Here is a 16,896-nt window from a genome sequence, read left to right as displayed (position 1 = left end):
AAGGAGAGAGGAGTTGGACCACATTAGGATGAGGGAAACAGAAAAAAACAAAATGTTTATGTGCAGAAAAACACAACAATCACAGGTACAGCTGGCATATGATACCTTCTTTACGTTTTCCTGTAAAGCCTGTTGCTCTTTTATAATATCTCGAAGAGAGACATGTGGACGGGGAGCATTCCAGTGGTCCATGAACGGGATCCGACCAAAGGCGTCTGGCTGGTTGTCCAATGGCATGTAATTATCTGTGTTAATCAGAAAATTAGCTGCTGGTGTCTGCTCTCTTAGTCCAGGTTTGACCACCTGTGAGTCACCCCAGTGTGTCGAAATTGATCATTCAAAGATGGACATTTAGTAGCTGTGAAACAATGTGGTGTAAGGTGTACCAGATATGCTTATGCCTTGTGGATTTCATCTAAAATTGTGCTTGCATGTGTTACGACTCACTTTCCTGCAGCAAGTGAAAGGAAAGAGTTGCTTGTCTTTGCCGTTCCTAGAACAGAAACAAAAAACAAAGACCCTCTTAGACTCACACACAGTGGATCCAAGATAGATTTATGACTGGACAGAAGTGATGCTGGTAAAGAATCGCCTCACCTGGATGGTTTCCTTCCACTTCTGGTGGAGCAGTTTTGCCAAGCTCAGGTCCATCTGCACTGTGTAGTCATCGGCCGGGCAGGTATCTGAATATAACGAACCAGACAGGAATATGCAGTTATGTGAGTTCTGAGGAGTAGAGCAGTTCACCTTTTGAGTAGGTTCAGCAGTGCAGGGATGAAAATTATTGAAGAAATGTACCTAAAGTTGTCATGCGAAGTTTGCTACAGTGGTGTGTTTTTAGTATTCTGGTATACAGTGGGCTTACCAACACAAAGTGTGAGTCTGTGAAGGTAAGGCGACCCAGAACATTTACAGAGTCAAACATTTCATAAAGCCGGTCAGACAGTTGGCAAGGAACAGTATATATAAATACAGAACAGTGGTCAGTTTGCATATAGTTGCTAATCAATGACAAACGGTAATGGAATCGAGGTCTGGTTGACAACAAAAGATAAGAGAGCAATGACTGAATCAAGACGAGTGGCACTCAACAAATGGTAAGGGAGTTATCACTGACAAAAGCAATGAAATCAAGAGTGACACTAGAGGTAGAGGGTGTCTGTAGCAAAAGAATGTGCTATTTTCTTCATTAAAACCAACAGCCTTACTGAGAACAGCTAGCAGAGCATGTTTAAGCCTTCTCTAAGGTGGCCGAACTAGTGAGTTCTGTACAACTTTTTTGAATCACTCAAATTACGCAGAACTGGCAGTTTGTGTGAGCTGTGATGGAGATTGAACTCCTCTACCATCATTTTTCATCAGTGTTTCTGCAGAAATCACCCAGTCAAATTTAATGCTTTTAATGCTACACTGTAAAAATTTTAATGCCACAACAGCAAACTCAAGAAATTACACTGGTTTGGTTTTTGTAAAAGATGATTTTTTATATGAAAACAGTCCTACATTTCACTATTTGTTAATCCAGAAATCACGCCTGACCACCAACGGGCTGTAGGCATTCTCCTGAATTCCACGTTTTCTAGCCATTTTTGCTGGAATTTGCATTTCCCCATTCCTCATACACAGATGCACATATCAACAAATCACAGTCTGTAATTCTATGTTATTATTGTCAAATATTTTTCTTGAAAATGGCAGAAAGAATTTTTAATCCCATTGCGAATCAAATTTAATTATTTTTAATGTCATTTAAGGCCTTAATTTTTGCAAAATCAACTTAATGACTATTAATATCCTGCAGAAAACCCTGTTCATGTGTGCACTGAAGTGCAACAAGCATAAAAGCCCTTTAAGACACTTTTCTAACATGCATGTGGTTATCTGCACCTGTGAAAATAACTATCTTTCCCCTTTCCATGACAGCTGGCTCTTGACCCTTCCTCCCAGCATGACCTATCAGATCATAACCACAGCATGTCATACAACTGTTGTCAAAATATCAAGGTATAAATTTACTGGTGAAAAATATTTTTCAGTGTAAAATCTGCGTGTCAGTTACCTGGGTCTATTCCAACAGGACCGAAGAGTTCCGTGAGCTGCAGTGCCAGCTCAGTGGGTAGTTTCAGCTCCACACACTGAATACTCAGGTGTGGTTTTGTCTCCTCATTCCTCTCCTTTTCTGTCTCTCCATCTCCTCCAGGTTATCCAGCAGCAGGCGGCTGATCTCCTCCAAGCTAGCCATGTCGTCCTCAGTCTCAATTCTTGACTCTTCAGTTGTTACCCCATTATCACAGTTTCCACCCCAAGCTCCACCCTCTAGGTCAGACTCAGATATCACTTGTGGTCAGTATCGTCACATCTCTCTACTTCCCTTACGGCTTCAGGCAAGCTAGGTTCTGCTTGTGGAGATGTTTCTAATCTGAGGTTGTATCAAGAGATCGTTGTTCGTAACTGGAACAGCCGCACCTCCAAAACTAGACACTTCAGTATTATTGGGCACTAACATCTGACTCTGTAGCTGTCTCACAGGTTGGACTGCTGGGATCCCTCCTTAATTACGTTTGTCTCTATTTCTGGCTTGTCTTCAGGTTGATGCTGATCTAACACAACAGGACATGAACTGGTTTCTACAGCCTCAGATGAAGCTGCATGCAGAGTGGAGTGTACTGGTCCTCTTCATCAACTGCACTGGCCTCCTCCCCCCACAGTCTTCATCTCTAAAGAACCTCTCTCCAGAGTCCAGCAGCAGGTTGGTGGTCCACTCTAAGTCCTGATGGCATTTGTCATACAGGTCTTCTAATGTGTCAAAACTCACTAGTTTAAAATGGCGACTGAGAATGCGCAGGTTCTCGAGCCGGTCTTGAGTTACCCCAAATTCTCTCTCCTCCACCTGTGTGCCTTTCTCATGCACGACATGGTAGGGTACCTCTCTGTGGCCAGACGGGTGAACTGCAACCGCTGCAGAAACAGCAGAGGACAGCTCCGGCACAAAACGAGAAGCGTCCCCAGAAACAACTCTGATGTCGCTGCCCACAGAGACAACTGCATCATCAGGGGCTGCCTGTACGATTGAGACGCCAAAGAAGAGCAAAGTCCTGAGGCTCTGTCTGAGTGAAGCAGCCTGTGTCCACCAGAGGAAAGAGGAGAGCCTGCTGCTGGTCTGTCTCAGATCTGGCGTCAAAGTTTGTTTCTAGGATAAGGCTGGTGTGTGGATTAAAGTTAGGTTTGACATCAGAGTTGATGCTGTTCTGACTATTGTCTAAGTCTTGAGCTGTGGTATTGGGACTGTCCACAGTGTTCGATAAGGAATCGGGGCAGTTCTGAGTGAAAGTGAGGGCTAGCTTGCACTGCTTCCCTGATCTGCGACCCTGACGCTGCTTCTTATCCTGACTGAAAGGACCACTTTCTGTTTCCACAGAGCTCTCGCTCACAACACTCTGACTTGTGTCACTAATGTGGTTGCCTTCAGCCTCAATTCTTGTTTCTCTGCTGTTCTCTGTGCAGCTGTCCACATCTATTCCAGTCTCACCTTCAATACTGTGGGCTATGTTTTCCTCCTTAGTTTTCTCAAAAAGAGATGGAAAAGGGTTTTCTGCATCAGGTGCTTTTAAATCTACAGATAGAGATTCTCTGTCAGTCGTTTCGGTGATAGTTCTTCCTATATTATCAATATTTATTTCCCTGACAACACAAGAGTCAGCTGCCTTCCAGTCTAACACACAGTCAGGTAATTCCCCTCTGCTGATGTTAACCCTACCACTGTTTAGTTTTCTCTCCTCACTGCTAGATCTACTGTCATGGGATTCCTCAAGCAAGCCACCTGCCTCATCCTCTCTCTCCAATTCCTCTCCAGAACTCAGCGAAATGGAGCATGAGCGGGAAGAGCTGGGTTCAGCTGCAACTATGCCTGTCTGGATAAGATCAAAAAGTTTCTGAAGCTCGGTTAAATCAGGGCCCGAGTGTGTGCTTGCTGTTTTTTCATGGTCATTGCATTCTTGAGATGCATCTTCATCTTCGCTCCCATGTACTTCTACACGGGTTTTTCTTTTTCTCACCTGTCGCTGCTCAAGAGATCCTTCAGAAGGCCAGTCTCCTACAAAATTCAACATCTTATGCCTTTCTTCCTCTCCCATGTGTGCTGCTAACTCAGCCCCTTCTGATTTCTCTACTTTTGTCTTTTCCTGGTTAGTATCTTTTACTAGATCTGCAGGCTCCATGTTGTCGAAACCAGACCTCCTGCTCGGCCTTTCTCTCTTCACTCTCTGTCCAATAGATTCAGAGAAGGCAACAGGCTTTTCAGTTTCGCATGAATCTTCATTCATCACTGATTCCACAATGCAGTCTGGGATTCTCTGGTCTCCATTTGGACGATTCAGCTGGCTCAACTGGTCGTCCAGTTCAGAATCTAAGTCCCCTAAATCAACGTCGTTCCCATCAGAAATGTCAAGGTTGTCCGTAGATCTTTCACTGAGTTGGACATTGAGCGATTCGGTGGATTTGTGGGTGCTGTCTTCAAGCATTCCCACCTCTCCAGAGCGACCAACAGATGACACATCGGGGAGTGAGGAAAACAGCTGAGGACGGGATTTCTTACATTTCTCAGTCAATCCAGGCTGATCTACGAGGTCAGGACAAGGTGTTTCAAGAGACAGTGGCCTAAAGAAGCAGAAAGGTGTAAAAGGCACAGCAAATATAACTGATGAGTGCAATACAACAATAACTGCCTGTGATTTGGATGATTCCTGCCATAAATGTATTTTTTCATGTATTTTAAGCACAAAAGTGCATGTCCTTTCATACCATAAAATACTTAGCTATTAGTAGAATTATCCGTTTTAATATGTGTGTCAAAACTGTTTTCACTTGAGGCAACATAGAGATGGAAATGCAAGACAAATCAGGTGAATAAATGCTAAAATAAATTCTACATTTTGGAAATTTGTACTTCTCTTTATGTGACTGCAGTCACTTAGAATGAGCCTGAACTTCTCTACATATCTGCATCTACAGTCAGTTAAAGTTAAGATCTACAGTCATGTTTTCATGGCCAAAAAAACAAAAAGCTATGACACAATTCCTATAAAAGTTTCAGTGAACTATCAGTTCACAGTAAAAATACCAATATTGTGAATCCCTAGTTGACAGAAAAGAGAATTTCAAAGTCAGTTACACTGCATACAATCTGTAAATAATGCTATTCTTTCATAATGTTACACCATACTAGTTTATCAAGATAAGTTTAGATTACAGCTCAGTAAAATAGTTTTTGTGAGATTCTACATTGACAGTATCTACAAAGAAAGTGATTTCATCAAACCATCTGCTGTTTGAATCAATCTGACTTTCAGAATATTCACATGGACTCAGATGCTCCTCATTTTAATGTTTATTTATGACAGAGTCTTCCTCATCAAAATACCATTTGATACAAGTAGGATGTCAGTTCAGTGAGATAAGACTTTTTGAGTGAAACTCACTGTGAGTCTCTGTTCTCCAGAAGGAGCTGCTGTTTCCGCTCAGGCATCGTTGAGCCCATAATCGCCTGGATCGTGACGAAGCGCTCGTATCCATTAAGCATGCGGCGGATTGTTTCCACTGGTACATCATGTGTGGTACGTCTGAACATGAAAATACAGGTAAATAAAGACACAGTTAAATTACATTTATAAAACTGTCTCCAACAGCATTGTGCTTTGTAACAGTAAAAAAAAAAAAAAATTAGAATACATTCTATATTAATCCTCGGAACCCCAAAACCTACAGGTGTAGGTTTGTTAAATATTTTGTCTTTACAAAATTGCCACTTTCTACACCGGCACCACAGAGAGCGTGCAAACCAGCAGCATCTCTCTGTGGCATGAGAGCAGCAGTGCCTCTGATTGGAGGGCACTGAAGAGAGTGATGAGGGCTGCTGAGAGGATCATCAGGGTCTCGCTGCCACCTGTAAGGGTCTTGGCAGAACAACATTGCCTGTCAAGGGCATTGAGGATCACCAAGGACCCCACTCACCCTGCCCGGGGACTGTTTTCCCTCCTACCCTCAGGCAGGAGGTACCGCAGCCTGAGATATAAAACTGTTAGGTTCAGGAACAGGTTCTATCCCACCGCCATCTGTTTTTTAAGCAGAGGACTGGAAATATCAACATAGACAATCTCTACTGCCTTTGACAAGTGCAGTTACCTTGGGACGTGCAATAATTTCTTATTTTTTTCTGTGTTTTCACTTTTTTATTTTTCATTCACTGCACTACCACACCAGTATTTATAACTTACACTCAACAAAAATATAAATGCAACACTTTTGTTTTTGCTCCCATTTTTTATGAGATGAACTCAAAGATCTAAAACTTTTTCCACATACACAATATCACCATTTCTCTCAAATATTGTTCACAAATCTGTCTAAATCTGTGATAGTGAGCACTTCTCCTTTGCTGAGATAATCCATCCCACCTCACAGGTGTGCCATATCAAGATGCTGATTAGACACCATGATTAGTGCACAGGTGTGCCTTAAACTGCCCACAATAAAAGGCCACTCTGAAAGGTGTAGTTTTGTTTTATTGGAGGAGGGGGGCACTCCTCTTCAATGGCTGTGCGAAGTTGCTGGATATCGGCAGGAACTAGTACACGCTGTCGTATACGCAGATCCTTGCAACATGGGGCCGTGCATTATCCTGCTGCAACATGAGGTGATGTTCTTGGATGTATGGCACAACAATGGGCCTCAGGATCTCGTCACGGTATCTCTGTGCATTCAGAATGCCATCAATAGAATGCACCTGTGTTCTTCGTCCATAACAGACGCCTGCCCATACCATAACCCCACCGCCACCATGGGCCACTCCATCCACAACATTGACATCAGAAAACCGCTCACCCACACGACGCCACACACGCTGTCTGCCATCTGCCCTGAATAGTGTAAACCGGGATTCATCCGTGAAGCGAACACCTCTCCAACGTGCCAGACGCCATCCAATGTGTGCATTTGCTCACTCAAGTCAGTTACGATGACGAACTGGAGTCAGGTGGAGACCCCGATGAGGACGACGAGCATGCAGATGAGCTTCCCTGAGACGGTTTCTCACAGTTTGTGCAGAAATTCTTTGGTCATGCAAACCGATTGTTTCAGCAGCTGTCAGAGTGGCTGGTCTCGGACCATCTTGGAGGTGAACATGCTGGATGTGGAGGTCCTGGGCTGGTGTGGTTCACACGTGATCTGCGGTTGTGAGGCTGGTTGGATGCACTGCCAAATTCTCTGAAACGCCTTTGCAGACGGCTTTTGGTAGAGAAATGAACATTCAATACACGAGCAACAGCTCTGGTTGACATTCCTGCTGTCATCATGCCAACTGAACGCTCCCTCAAATCTTGCCACATCTGTGGCATTGTGCTGTGTGATAAAACTGCACCTTTCAGAGTGGCCTTTTATTGTGGGCAGTCTAAGGCACACCTGTGCACTAATCATGGTGTCTAATCAGCATCTTGATATGACACACCTGTGAGGTGGGATGGATTATCTCAGCAAAGGAGAAGTTCTCACTATCACAGATTTAGACAGATTTGTGAACAATATTTGAGAGAAATGGTGATATTGTGTATGTGGAAAAAGTTTTAGATCTTTGAGTTCATCTCATAAAAAATGGGAGCAAAAACAAAAGTGTTGCGTTTATATTTTTGAGTGTATTTTGTTTTTATCTCTGGTGTAATTTGCCTGAATGACAAAGTAATCTGAATCTGACATGATTTATCAGTTACAAACTGTTAAAACAAAGATAATCATCGGATTTGGATTTTCCGACAGTTCTCGAACTACTTATCTGTGACATGCTGTTTGGTTCGGGAAACTTAATCAAGTCTAACCTTAAAATGGGGTATTTCATCAAAATCACCTATTTACACATATCTCATTTAAAAATTTGCCCAAAATAACACACCTGTCCAATTCAAACCAGAAAAAAAATTCTGTGCTTGTCAGCAGAACTGCGTAGTTATGACTGACTTCACTGTGACTAACAGTTACATGACAAAGATTCAGTGCATTTTCAGCTGTACTGCTCTGAACTGCAAACTGTTTATAGAGAGCAGATATGAGACACAGACAGGGTTGGTGGGTTGCTTGACCTGCAACGTTTAGGAGGGTGGTGCAAGCCAAACATCCACATGAATGTCAGGACTCGAGGTTTCCCAGCAGAACATTGCATTAGAACAAGATGATTGATGTTAGTCACTTCACCTGTCAGTGGTCATAATGTGGTAAAAATACTGGTAAAAAAAATCAACTTAGCATTATAATTGTGGGGCTGCACAGTAGCGTAATGGTTAGCACTTTCGCCTTGCAGCAAGAAGATCCCCGGTGGGCCTGGGATCTTTCTGCATGAAGTTTGCATGTTCTCCCTGTGCATGCGTGGGTTTTCTCCGGGTACTCCGGCTTCCTCCCACAGTCCAAAAATATGCTGAGGTAATTGATCACTCTAAATTGTCCGTAGGTGTGAATGCAAGTGTGATTGTTTGTCTGTATATGTCGCCCTGCGACAGACTGGCAACCTGTCCAGGGTGTCCCCTGCCTTCACCCGAGTCAGCTGGGATAGACTCCAGCACCCCCCGCGACCCTAGTGAGGATAAAGCGGTGTATAGAGAATGGATGGATTATAATTGTGTGTATAACTGCACAGAAATCAATTTTTGAGTTCCCTCTCCTCCAACCCATGGTTGTGCTGTTTCCACAGAAGTGCAGGATTTTACAATGGGGTAAAAAAAAAAAAAAGAGCCCACGGTGAACAAAAACATGATAGGAGCAAACAAAAAAACGGTTTGGGATTCAGTGTTAAACCAGACACTGCTGTCATTCCTCTGTGCTCTCACCTCTCCAGCTCTTTGGGTTTGTTCTTCCACCAGGTGTCCGGCTCTCTGAACAGCACCTTATATCCATGTTTTAGTGCCTATAACAGATGCAGGATCAATAATTTCTTTAAATCCATAACAAATGTATGTACAGGGGGTCATTGATTTAAGTTGGAGTTCCGATTTAAGGTGAAAATCGCCTTACGTCGATTTGTAACCAAGGCCAATACATGCATCACGATATCGATCAGTTCTTCGGAAAAGTCATGAATACCGATGACTTTCATGCACGTAGGAGTCATTTTAGAAGAAAACAGAGTATGTTGCACTGCTTTTTTCAACTTGAACATTTTATTGTATCTAATTTCACTTCTACAGAGAGAGCTTTCCTTTTCTTCGAAGCACTGCCATCAGAAGACTTACTTCCACTTGGGAACCATAATGAAGGGCAAAAAGTTAACGAATGTAGCACAATCCAAGCTGGCGTACAACCGGTAAATGTAAACAAAGCTGTCTTATAGCGCCGTGTGATGATGTATTTGTCTGCTCTGCTTGCCAACTAGTTTAACATAACCAGTTCAGACATAACGACGAACGCTGTAGGTCGAGGACATTGTAAACCGAGGACCCCTTGTATACTGCAGAATTTTTAGATACTTGTTATAACAGCTATACCTAAAATGCTATGTATACTCACATTTTGCTGCTTTAAAAACTATGCCCATATCACTAGAAAAAATTCTGAATCATACATTGTATGTCGACACAACACTGCTTGTGTGAAATCACAGATAAGTAAATATTTACTCTAAGAGGTTTAGCACATTTACAGCATTTAGGTCGTATTTAAGATGGGGACAATGTAGAGCAGCAACTAGTAGAGATGTAGAATTAGTTAAACACTTAAGCTCTATTACTACACTTTATATATTCTTGCAATGCTGACTGACCTGAACTACATAGGGTCTCATCTCCCAGCTCTGCATGTTGGTATTGTCAATGATGATAGGTTTAGTTCCCTTCTTAAAAGCCTCCTTGGCTGTGGGATAAAGTTGGAAAAGGACAGACAGCACAAGAGAAATAATCATTTGTTTTTGTGCAACTGAAGTAAAAAACAAAACAAAACAGGGCAATCAAAGGCAAAACAATGGCAATGAATCACTCAGATAAAAAATGCTTCAAAGGGTCACTCATGCTTGTTCACTTGTGACTGCTCTGGAGTCACATCAAAACTGTGTGTGTGTTTGTACCTCGTTTATGGTTCCACTCATGGGCCTCGCCCAAGGTAGTGGGGTCAAATTGATAAGTTCCATTATGGTAGTAATAGTCATCAGTGCTGAGTATGACTCCGCCTGGGTTATGCTCCAGCAAGGCTCTGTAGAGACACACACACACAAAGACGGCTTTCCAGTGATGTAACTCATCTTGTGATTACTGTGTCAGACGTCCATGACTATTATGCAACCATGGCTGTTGGTTATGACTTTGCTATCTTGAATTCTCTGAAGTTATTAAACTCACCAAAGACACATCTAATCTTTTTAATATTTAGATAATGTGATCATGGTAGTCATCCATCAGTTTGGCAACAAAATCTCTGGCCTTTTCCCCCAAATATTCTGGTTTGTAGTTTCAACATTACTGCAGGCTGAAGGTAAGTGAGTGAGACATAATACAGACTCTTTTCATGCTACAACAGCCAAAAGGAAACAAGTTAAAGTCATTTGTTAAAATCTTTTAAATTGCAAACAAACATCTCTTTACTGAAACATTAAGGTATTTACGACACATCTCTACCAGCAGAGATAGAAATGTGGTTTTTCTAGTTTGGAACCTTTGCACACAGGCCACCAAACGACAAAAGGTACAGGACATAGTATATGAAGTTACATTACCATGTAATGCTTTGTGTGCAACAATGTGCCATTTTAAAAATCAATCCTAAAAATTCAAGCGAATAGAAAAAGACCAAGTAATCTTGACATAATGTGAATTTGTGATTTCTTACTTTGTTAAAAAAATGTTTCAAAAACATTGGTGATAGTATGTCTGTCAGACAAACTGGTGCTTTCTGTTAAACTGTTTATTGTTCTGGTACATGTTGCATTCAGACTCTAGTCTCTACTCTGCTAGCTGCAAAACCACACCACTGAATAACCTACATTACTAAAGGAAATAGTATTACTGTTTAGACTACTGCAATATTTCTTACCTTGCCAAGGTTGACTTGCCAGATCCTGGAGCTCCCCGGAGCAGCACCAGCAGCTTCCCATCCAAATGAAGCCTGCTGAACTTAGCAGAGACCTGTGGAGCAGTAGGTACGGCCCACGACTTTGGAATAGTAGCAGAAGGTTTGAGAGGTGCCTGACTGACAGGGCCCTGACTCAGCCAGGGAGAGGCATGCCTGGGCTGGCTGGACCAGTTGGAGGAGGACTGGGCCACAGGAGTAATGAAGGTCGGGCCCTGGTTTCCATGGATACGAGGCAAAAAAATTGGGGCCTCTGGGTTCCAAGGGGAGTTAAGCATGCTGACCTTAGATCTTGCTCCACCGGCTACCGCATCAGGCTGCATGAGCCCAGTCCTTTCTGAAAGCGTGTGTGGAGGGTCTTGCTTTTTATACACCTGAAAAGCTGAAGGACGCCCAGAGGCTGCCAAGTCCAGAGGAGGTTTGGGCTTGTCTGCAGATGTGTCTGTTGTCAGGTGTGTGAAATCCAAAACCGATTGCTGCCCCTCACCAATGTCGTCTTCCCACGTGCTGAGCTGGTTTAGGGGAGAGGAAACTCCAGACAAGCCTCCCACTGGGCCTGGCTGCTCGGCAGAGGGCCCTCTGAATCCAGGCTCCAGACTGGACTGAAGCAGCTCAGGGAGGGCCTGTTGAGGAACAGGTGGTGGAGGGAAAGAGGAAAGGGATGTATCAGCAGGTAAATACTTGCTGTTATGATGCTCCTCCTTTTGATCTTGCAGTGCAGTTAGAGACTGTAGCTCCTGATCAACTAGCAGGTCCAACTCTTCTGTCAGGAGGTTCGTGGAGGGAGGAGATGAAGGCTGCTGCGATGGTTTGGAGAAGTCTGGGTCTGGAGCTGGTTTAGAAAAGTGCCTTGGACTGAGCAGGGCTGCAGCAGTGCGCTCGAAGCCAGAAACAGGAGGAGGGATTGGGACTGCATCTTCTGCTGCCACAGACAGCTCCAGGAGGGAGTCCATCGCATTTTCAACTATGACCAGACACCAAGAGAGAGACATGAGTCACACAGTACCCGACTGTCATCTTAACACAGTGAACAGCAATTTACATTAATGAATTCAAACAGAACCACCTAACAACAAAGAAGCTAAGACAATAACACAAAACTAAATCAAATGGGTTTTATCAACACAACAGAATCACAATTCAGTTTCAGAGTAGCTTCGCCGTCACCTTGACTCCTCTTTGTTAGGGGTGTCAAACATATGGCCAAAACTGGACCACCAGAAGGTCCAATCCGGCCCGTGGGACGACTTTGCAAACTGAAAAACTTACATAGATGACATTAACTGCAATTTTTCAAAAAAATTAATTGCTATTTTACATTTGTCCACTGCACTGCCACAACTTCTATTCATTTTTTACATATATATTTTACACATTTCCAAGGCACTTAACCTTCTTCCTTAATAGTTCTCACTTTAGTTTGTATGGTATGTCAGTTCAGGTGGTCAGGATTACTACACAGATGTGAAAACGAATGTAAATTTAGAATAATTTCTCGAACTTGACACGTTGGTTTGATCATAAAGTAAAATACTGCATTCTTTAGTCCCAGATACCTGTGACTAAATGTTTTGCAGACACACTGTGATCGGTAAGTTATAATGTATAAATGACAAACTGAGGGACAATACTGTTGAAATTGCACAGATTTTTCTAAAGAAATTTCAGGTTGTCTGTAATGTTTTGCAAAAAGAATGCACTTTTTGCACTAAAACAGAGGGAAAGATTTTAAATTATATATAGGTTATTATGCTGTGATTTCACTGGTCCAGTACACTTAAGATCAAATTACTACTAATATGAGTTTAACACCCCTATGTAGTTGAAAAGACACCAATTAAACATTTCTTTTTTCATTTTTTCTTTAATTGAGCCTAACTGATTATGGAATCACTTGCTGTCTTTTAAGTAAACATACAGGATCTCTCATTTACCTATAATGAATATCTATAATTTAGCATTTCCATAGCTCTACACAGGTGCAACAGGTGGAAGAGGGTGCCCGGGTGTGTAAACAAAAACAAGTAAAGGGTGCAGCTTTAAGTTGTACTCATGTCAACGACACATACGGAGCTTTACTATTAACAGTGAAGTAATCTCGTACAGTAAGCTGCGCTGACAACAAGCTACACTTAGCTAACTGGTTAGCCAAGTTACAGTGGCTACTTTTCCCCCAGAGTTACACAGCAGGTTTGACAGCTGCCTTCCGTGTGTCGGGTCACCTTTAAAGTCACACTCGGAGAGCACGATGTAAATAACTTCTGGGTCCAGGTGTGAGAACATCTCCTGCATGCTTCTGACCATCTTCTCCTTGTCGGCGCTGGACACCGACGCGCCGCTCGGAAAGTTGCTTGCCATTGCCCCCTCGTACAACTGAGGTAGTTGGTAACCCGAGTTGTGGCCAAGACTTCCCCCCTCTGGCGGCCCGCCGGGGAGCCTCGCCGGGCTCTGGTCGTTCTTCTTTCTCCGAGGCATGCCGAGACCGAGAAGCAGCCGCCGTGTGCTCTCATTAGCGGCTAACGGAGCTAGCTGAGTAGCCGCGGAGCTACGGGAGGTTGGCCCGCAGCCGAAGACATGCCTCTGTAGTACCGGAGGAACCAAAGTGCAACTATTCAAGGTTATGGTCTCTAACAGCACTCCAAGTGGTGGAAACAGACACTGTGCGAGTGGAAATGCATCAGAAAACACGGAGGGTACCAGGCGTACCAGACGGACTGAGTGACTCGGGAATCAACACGGTAGTCCTTTCAAAATAAAAGTCTACCATGACATATAAACCCACTCTAATCTGTAGGAGAATAAACACAAACTCCAAATTAATTCATTAATGTCTCACATATACCCAAAATATTTATTTATTTATTTATTTTACCTAAAAATACTGCAAAGATGCTCACCATGACTGTATAATCCCCTGCCTGAGGACTTCTTTTAAATCACTTCCGAAAACCCATTTTTATAGACTTGCTTCTATGTAAAGTTTACTTTTAGCTTTAGTTTAGCTTTAGTGTTCTATTTTGTATTATGTCCTGATTATTTTAGATGTTCTCCCTTGTTTTATTTTACTTTTAGTTGGCTGGTTCTTTGGTGTGATGTTGTCTCTCAGTCTTTGATAAACTATTTTTTAATGTTATATGAATAAAGTTATTATTATCATTATTCAGGAAGAAGACTTTGTCTGCATCTGTGATTGGCAGTCAACCAGCAATTTCTTGCAGCCTCTCTGGTTTCTGGCAGCTAAATGGTCATTGCTGGTTATTCAACGTTTGACCTTATCGTAGGATTTTAATAATAAGTGCCGGGTAGCCACATCATCATCCCTTTCTCTGTACAGCTGCTAGATCGATTTGATTCAACCTCAAACTTTAAGTGGTAGTTATCTTAACTGCTTGAGGAATAAAAGCCTTCATATCTTAACAGCTTTAAGGTGACACCTGGATTTTCACAATATGATACCCTTAAAGTAACTAATAATATCATATAATAATAATAATAATAAGAAGAAGAATTTCCAATGCCCTTTTCATCTCAAAATGACAAAATGCCTAACAGAAACAAAACAAAATATGTAATAAAAATTGGTAAAATAAAGCAAAAATATGCAGGAATTTTACAAGTAATGCATTAATTATAGACTGTATAATATCTGTGGCACTAATTAGTAAGCTGGGGTTTAATATAAATGTAATTTGCTTTATGAAGATGTTAAGTCCTATACGACACCCATGAATTCCTCCAAATCCTACAAGAAAATCTACTTTATAGGTTACACATTTGTTTTTTATAAAATATTTCATGGTCCTATGGGGAATGTACTTTTTTCTATTTGAATTTTCAGTCTTTCACAGTCTTTCACATATTTCCTTATTTTAATTTTCACAATAATGTAGAAAATTGATATTTCTTCCATTGTATCTTACATTGCTGTCAATATTCATAACAAATATTATTTTATCTTTATAAGTATTATAAGTATACTCTCTTTTTTCAATATATTATGTATTTTATTGAATTCTGTGCATCTATAGTTTTTTTCAATTTTACAAAAAGTATTTCCGTGTAACACAATCCTACTTAAAGTTGTCAAAGTTACAATTTTTAAGTGATCTTACTTATCGGTGTTGGCATTGTTCAACTGTCAGCAATTTATTTTATCTCACAATAATGATTTTTCAGCTCATTCATGGGACTGTTCTGGACATGACCTTTTTGATAGTTTACCATTGTTCATTTGATTTAAGAAAAACAATCGATTTTCTTTTTATAACAACACCTGTATTAGTAATAAATACATGAACTGATTACATATAGAAATTGGCCCATTTTACAGGGAAATAATCACCAAAACCTGTTATTATGAATGCATTTAATTGGCATAATTAATATTATATCAAATGATATGATATAAAACTTCAGTTTGGAAATGGGCAAAGTTTTCAATTGATAATCATATGTTGACCCCTAGGTGTCAGTATTTCCCATAATTGATGGTAGTGATAATGGAAATAAACTTCTAGAAGAAATATGTTCACAAATTGTTACTTTAGTCCTTTAAAATATGTAGTATTATTATCAAAGCATTAACAAGTAATTTAACCACATGAATAATTTGATCTATTAAGCTGCTAACTTAACATCAGATCAGTGCAATGGAGCAACTAAATAATTAAGTGAAGTACAGATACCTTAAAAGCTAGTACCAGTAATTCATTACGTCTTTGCAGTAAGGTTTTAGAAAAAAACATAACAAAATCTGTAAGCTACTGTGACATTTGTTGCAGGGACATTTTTGTGATGAAGTTATCTGTTCCTACAGTTTATTGAATTTTCTTATATAATTACACCCATATGAATATTAAGTGATATACTATTTGCATATGAAAAACAATCCATCTTGCAGGTAAATAATGACCTGGCCCTGATGTCATAAATCACGCAATCAGATGAGAATTATCCATCCATCCATCCATTTTCCTCCGCTTATCCGGGGCCGGGTTGCGGAGGCAGCAGGCGAAGCAGGTTGCTCCAGACGTCCCTCCCCACAGCAACGCTTTCCAGCTCTTCCCTGGGGGATCCCGAGGTGTTCCCAGGCCAGACGAGATATGTAATCCCTCAGATGAGAATTATATATTTTTTAAATGTACTTAAATACTAAAATACTAACTTGGAGGGACTTTGCAGGAAAAAAAACTAAAAAAAAAAAAAACTGGCTCATTTAACAAAGCAGACAGTCTGCAACATTCTTCAATGGGTCAAAGTTTTAATTGTTAATCACCAGTTGATCTTTTGGTGGCAGTATTTCACAGTAGGTTGCTCTTTATTTGGGAGTTGATGAATTTATGACCAGTAGTGTAGTATAAGTATAGGTGTAGCTATAGTAATAATAGTAGTGAGGATTAAACGAAATTGTTGTTATTAGACTATCATGTTAGTTCTTTAAAATATTGAAATTACAATACATAGGTGCTGCCTTAGGGTTGATGATGATTAATGTTAGTAGTGGCATATTTTCCCTCTCTCTTCATATATATATATATATATATATATATATATATATATATATATATATATATATATATATATATATATATATATATATATACAGTATAAGAAACAAAAAAACAGAACATTATGCAATAAAATAATTTATAAATACATGTTAATTTGTCATCAAAGGCGACGATTACGCTTAATTGACTGAAAACGCAGTCAAATGTGAACATTTAAAGCGTGACCACACAGTGAGCTAAGGAACAGAAAGTGAAGGAGTGTGGGAGCTGTTTGTTTCCGACTCCCGCCATG

At 41.0% G+C, this 16,896-nt stretch overlaps 2 protein-coding genes across 7 annotated transcripts in view; both read right to left on the bottom strand.

Annotated features, from left to right (window-relative positions):
- The window catches only part of LOC110959281 (NEDD4-binding protein 2), a 25,857-nt gene extending 23,713 nt beyond the window's left edge, over window positions 1–2,144 (bottom strand). Inside the window, exon 1 of the mRNA XM_051945490.1 lies at window positions 2,060–2,144. The gene's annotated coding sequence lies outside the window, so the exon portion shown is untranslated. The remainder of the gene's footprint in view (window positions 1–2,059) is intronic.
- Window positions 1–13,909, bottom strand: part of LOC127533137 (NEDD4-binding protein 2-like) — a 27,104-nt gene extending 13,195 nt beyond the window's left edge. The window contains exons 1-6 of one of the 6 annotated variants that reach the window (XM_051945487.1): window positions 13,317–13,909; window positions 11,059–12,058; window positions 10,097–10,221; window positions 9,797–9,885; window positions 8,868–8,944; window positions 5,478–5,618 (exon numbers count right to left, since the gene is read on the bottom strand). In XM_051945487.1, the coding sequence (XP_051801447.1) occupies window positions 5,478–5,618; window positions 8,868–8,944; window positions 9,797–9,885; window positions 10,097–10,221; window positions 11,059–12,058; window positions 13,317–13,569 (1,685 nt within the window). In that variant the 5' untranslated portion in view covers window positions 13,570–13,909. The remainder of the gene's footprint in view (window positions 1–5,477; window positions 5,619–8,867; window positions 8,945–9,796; window positions 9,886–10,096; window positions 10,222–11,058; window positions 12,059–13,316) is intronic. The other 5 variants (XM_051945482.1, XM_051945485.1, XM_051945488.1 and 2 more) reach the window with 5 other exon arrangements.
- Window positions 13,910–16,896: the final 2,987 nt, after the last annotated feature.

Source organism: Acanthochromis polyacanthus, chromosome 3 (genome assembly GCF_021347895.1).
Source record: "Acanthochromis polyacanthus isolate Apoly-LR-REF ecotype Palm Island chromosome 3, KAUST_Apoly_ChrSc, whole genome shotgun sequence".
In the NCBI taxonomy this organism is placed as follows: Eukaryota; Metazoa; Chordata; class Actinopteri; family Pomacentridae; genus Acanthochromis; species Acanthochromis polyacanthus.
Note: the sequence above shows the minus strand (reverse complement) of the source record. Positions and strands in the feature narration are given on the sequence as shown.